This window comes from Penaeus monodon, chromosome 17 (genome assembly GCF_015228065.2).
Source record: "Penaeus monodon isolate SGIC_2016 chromosome 17, NSTDA_Pmon_1, whole genome shotgun sequence".
Classification (NCBI taxonomy): domain Eukaryota; kingdom Metazoa; phylum Arthropoda; class Malacostraca; order Decapoda; family Penaeidae; genus Penaeus; species Penaeus monodon.
Genome location: NC_051402.1, coordinates 30,772,170 through 30,777,169, shown reverse-complemented (window position 1 = coordinate 30,777,169; position 5,000 = coordinate 30,772,170). Strand labels below are relative to the sequence as shown.

The 5,000-nt window shown below is 34.9% G+C and overlaps 1 protein-coding gene across 1 annotated transcript in view; it reads right to left on the bottom strand.

The window, feature by feature from the left end:
- Positions 1 to 3,410: 3,410 nt before the first annotated feature.
- The window catches only part of LOC119583650 (chorion peroxidase-like), a 29,798-nt gene continuing 28,208 nt past the window's right edge, over positions 3,411 to 5,000 (bottom strand). Inside the window, exons 18-19 of the mRNA XM_037932240.1 lie at positions 4,810 to 4,891; positions 3,411 to 4,230 (exon numbers count right to left, since the gene is read on the bottom strand). Of these exons, the coding sequence (XP_037788168.1) occupies positions 4,813 to 4,891 (79 nt within the window). The 3' untranslated portion in view covers positions 3,411 to 4,230; positions 4,810 to 4,812. The remainder of the gene's footprint in view (positions 4,231 to 4,809; positions 4,892 to 5,000) is intronic.

Genomic DNA, 5,000 nt, shown 5'->3' with positions numbered 1-5,000 from the left:
TGCGGAGACAGAATGCAACCTTGTCGTACTCCTTGGTTGACTTCGAACCATTCTGTTAACCCATAAGTGGTTCTTACAGTTCCTTGTTGTTGGTCATACATGGCTTTTATTAGTTGGATGATGGTTTTGGAAATTTCATATGGGAGTAATTTTATAGGTATGGGAGTAAACACCCAGTCTTCTGGCCATCTTCTTTCATTCCAAATTTTCGTAAGTTTGTAGAAGAAGTATTCAACACAAAACTTTCGCCACCATTCTTGATTAGTTCTGCTGTTATTTCATCTATTCCTGGGCTCTTGTTATTCTTTCATTCTTTTATGGCTTTTATAACTTCGTCTAGCAGCGGCGGTGGTTCATCTTCGCTGTCATTGAGTCTAATTAATGTTGTTGTTAGATCTTTATTCTTTTTGTATAGGTTGGAACAATATTGATTCCATCTATCTTTAACTTCTTTTCCATCACATAAAACTATTGTAGGTTTAAATTTTCGTGTAATGTTTCGTACTCCTTGGTAGAGTTTTTTGGTTGTCCTATTGATAGAACAGTTTTCAATTCTCTGGCAATGTTCATTTAAATATATTTCCTTATCTGGTCTTTGAATTTTTGTATTTTGGTTTTTGTAAATTACTTCTTCAATTGGATTATTGATACCTTTGATTTTAAGCATCTTCTTGTTTCAATTTCACTTTGTGTTTCTTCGGATATCCAGGGGGAATTTGTCTTTTTCTTTTTGGCGATAGTTTCTTAAGCAGCTGCTCAGCAGGAGTTCTTTTCCTTCTTCCCACAACTCATTTAGTGTTTTATCATCTTCACATTGATTGAGCAAGTCAAATTTGTTTGACACTATAATTCTGTAATTATTGTCAAGAGTTTTGTAGTCGAGCTTTAGAGGTGATGTTGGACGCTCCATCTTTTTGAGTCTTATTAGAAAGTCGATAGTTAGTAGTTGGTGGTCACTGTTGCAGTCGGCACCAGGTCTTGTTTTGGCATTTTTTATACAACTTTTCCATTTCTGGTTCAACACAATGTAGTCGATTTGGTTGCGTGTTCTTTTGTTTGGTGAAAACCACGTGTACAAGTGTCTTGGGTGGTGTTGGAACAATGTGTTGGCTATAACTAGATTATTTATACTACAGAATTCAATAAAATCTTCACCTCTTTCATTTATATCTCCAAGGCCGAATTTTCCACAGGTGTCATTTTTTAGATCTTTTTTGCATACTTTGGCGTTGAGGTCTCCCATGATTACTTTTACATCTCTGTTAGGGATTGTGTCTAAAGTTTCTTGGAGAGTGTTATAAAAAAATTCCATTTCTTCATCACTTGCAAGGTTGGTTGGTGCGTAGCATTGTATAATACTAATGTTATGAGGTTTTGCTTGTATTCTGACCTTTATAACGCGGTCATTTATTGGGCTGTGCCCAATTAGTGCATTTGCAGTTTTCTTCGTGAGAATCATAGCAACTCCGTGACTATAATTTCCTTCTTCTTATCCAGAAAAAAGAACTGTCTTGTTTTCTTTAGTTTTGAAACTTCCATTACTTTTCCAATTGGTCTCACTGATTCCTAGTATTTGAATGTTGTATCTATTCATTTCGTTGTCAGCCTGGTTGCCAACTGAACAACGCGCCCTTTGATAACCCACGCGACGGGCGATGTGGTATGAATTATCATTTCTGTATTTAATCATTGGTGTAGAGGTTTGTCAGGAGAAAAGTAAAGTTGAGTGGAATCCCCAGGCTCCTTCTCAACTCGCAGTCTCCAACTAACTAGGAGGAACTATCTCTGCCGCTATAAAACTGTTACACTGTAATACGCCAGACATATTGTTTGGTGAAAACAGTAATCGGTAGAACCGAAGGTGTTTTCCCCAGATACCCACTGCCCTGCTGCCGACAGCTTCACCGCAACCCTGGCATAGGGAGCTAATAGGGTGCTATCCTTGTTCAAGGGAACCCCAGGGTGCAGTTTATTGTCTTACCCAGGACAAATGGGTATATGCATACCCGTATATGTGAATATTTATTGGTCCTAGCACAATTTTAACAAACCGGGCGACAATGAAATTGATAATAATATTGAAAATGATAATAACAGTGACAGTGACAATGAAAATGAAAATGATAATGACGATGATAACGATAATAATAATAATAACAACTATGGTAACAACAACGAGAGTAGTAATAATACTAGCAATAATAATAATAATATCTACCAACATTATAACTCTGCTTGTGTTTCGTCTGTTCATTCGTTCTCTAAATCTTCATAAGAGAGCGAGGCAAGTACATACCACAGTGAAGTAGTTAGACCGTAAGTTTATGCACAGGTATTATTCACACAATTATCCTTGAGAAAGGCTAAGAAAGACGGTAGGAGGAGAAGAGAAAAGGAAGGAAAAGAAGAAATGGGACTGAAAGAAGAAAGAAGGGATGAGGGAGAAAGGGAGGAGAAGGGGAGGTGGTTAAAGAGGAAAGGGGGGAAAGGGAGCTTAAAGAGAAAAGGGGACAGAGAAGATGAAACGCAGGGGACATAGAGAGCAAAAGAGGGTCGGGTAAGGGGAAAGGGAAAGTGGGTCCAGAGAGGAGAAGGGATATGGGAGAAACGAGGGAAGGGGAATAAGAGAGCAGAGAGGGTGGGGGAGGTTAAAGAAGGTTAGAGAGGATGTAAGAGAGGGCAGATGTAGGGCGTAAATTGGGAGTGGAAATGTGAATATAATCCTGCCATCAACTGTAGATTGTTATGGTACAATGTTGCATCATTTATTGCACAGGAACAACGGGATTTATGTGTAACAGAATTACAGATCATCCTTTATTGATTACAGAACTAATTTTATATAGTTATCATAATCATCATCATTATTATTACTATCATTACTATTGACATCATCAATATTATTGTCACTATTATTATTATTATTGTTATAATTTTCTTCATTATCTTTATTATTATTATCATCATTACCATTATTATCATTACTATCATCATTATCAATATTATTATTAATGCTATTATTATTATTATCATTATCCTCATTGTTATTATCATTATTGTTATCAATATTACTAGTATTGATATTGTTAATATTATCAGCATTAATAAAAATTATAATAATGGTAACAATGTCATTGTCCCAAATAGTCTTGTCATTATTGTTTATAATTGTTACTTAAATCATCATAAACATAACGTAACATCATCATCATAAATATCGTAAAATTCATAGACTGAATCTTAATAATTTTAATGACAAGGCTTATATATATATATATATATATATATATATATATATATATATATATATATATATATATATATATATATATATATATGTATATATAGTCATCGGTCATATTTGTTATCGCATCATCAAGAACAATGAACAATTAAAAACGAAAACAGAATACATGTAGTTTTATGTTTATTATAACACACATCACTAATATTAGTAACAAAGGTAGGACCTATATGTACCCTGCATACTCTCAATGTTTGCAAACCATTAGGTCGAAAAAAAAAGTTTTATGCTTTTAACCTCGAAATAGAAGCATATGGTCTGTATGAGAGTTACTTTCGATGATTTGTTTTGTTTTTTCGAGAAAAAGTGTTAGTTTCATTTCTCAAAGCTTTCTTTTTCCTTATTCATAAAATATCTTTATACGCATTCAGCTATAATTCTATTTATATGTATTTGTATTTTTTTACGATTTTTCAGTCCGAATGCTGCTCTCTCTCTCTCTCTCTCTCTCTCTCTCTCTCTTTCTCTCTCTCTCTCCCTCTTTATCCCTCTCTCTCCCTCCTTTTCTCCCTCCCTCTCTCCCTCCCCCCTTCTCCTTTCTTTCTGTTTCAGAATATTGGACTCAGAAGGTAACATGCTTTATTCTCTGTGGTGCTCATATTCATGGGCGTACAATCTAGTCCGAGTTCAAATGTAATCCTACTGACGACAGTAAGTTGCATTTTTAATGGAATTTTGCTTCTTCAGTAAGATTACGTCGAATAAACATGCATACTGTGCGTTTATTTGTATGTGTGTGTGTGTGTGTATCAATTACCATCTATGTTGAGTTCAAGATACCCATAATATCTACTCCTCGTAGTCGTTATGACTGCTTAATAATTTATTTTATTCATCGTAGAATATGCATTTTCTGTTGGCACTCTCTTGGCATAGTTTGGCTCTCAGAATGGGAGGCTTTGCTTGGGATATGATGCAACTTGATCCTGAAATATGAAAGTCATAAGATTTGAGTGCAAGATTCTGTACTTCGAACAAAAGAATATCACAAGACACTTTTTGTATCTAGATTCTTTTTAACACTTATTATTTCTGTGTTAGAGGTGATAACACCACGCCAATGACGCCGATATCGAAATAAGCAGTGTGGATCCGCAGAGTTTTTTCCATTGTTATTAATATTATTTTCTTTATATCTTTATCCACTTATTTATTGTTTATTCGTTTTCATCGGTGTTTGATAATATGTAATGTATAACTTGGTGTCTGTTACAATAGTCTGTTTCCATAGTGGGTTTAAACCGGAATATGTCAGTAGGAAATATTTGAAGAAAATCATATCTATTATCATCAACTAGTTATGAAAACGACGTATCATTAAATGCATAAAATAATTTTTAAAAAGTTATTCTTACAGATGCTTGCCGAAATAGTCTTTATACCGATATGACACTTATACTACAGACTTATGTTCTTGAAAATGACAACGAAGCATATTAAGGAGGAATCCGAAACAATCAGTTTTATAAGAAAATTGGAGATGAATAAAGTCTCGCTCAACTCACCCGTCAGTGAGGGAGGTCTTGCCAAGGACTCAGGTCAACGTCTGGAAGAAGTAGGCTGTTCGAACAAGACACTCGAGGGTTTCTGGTGGCAGAGGTACAGGTTTGGAAACAGGGGGAATTAGATACATGTAAATTAGCTACTTATAAGAGTTTGTATATACATACAAACATACTCTCAGTCACTAACTTAC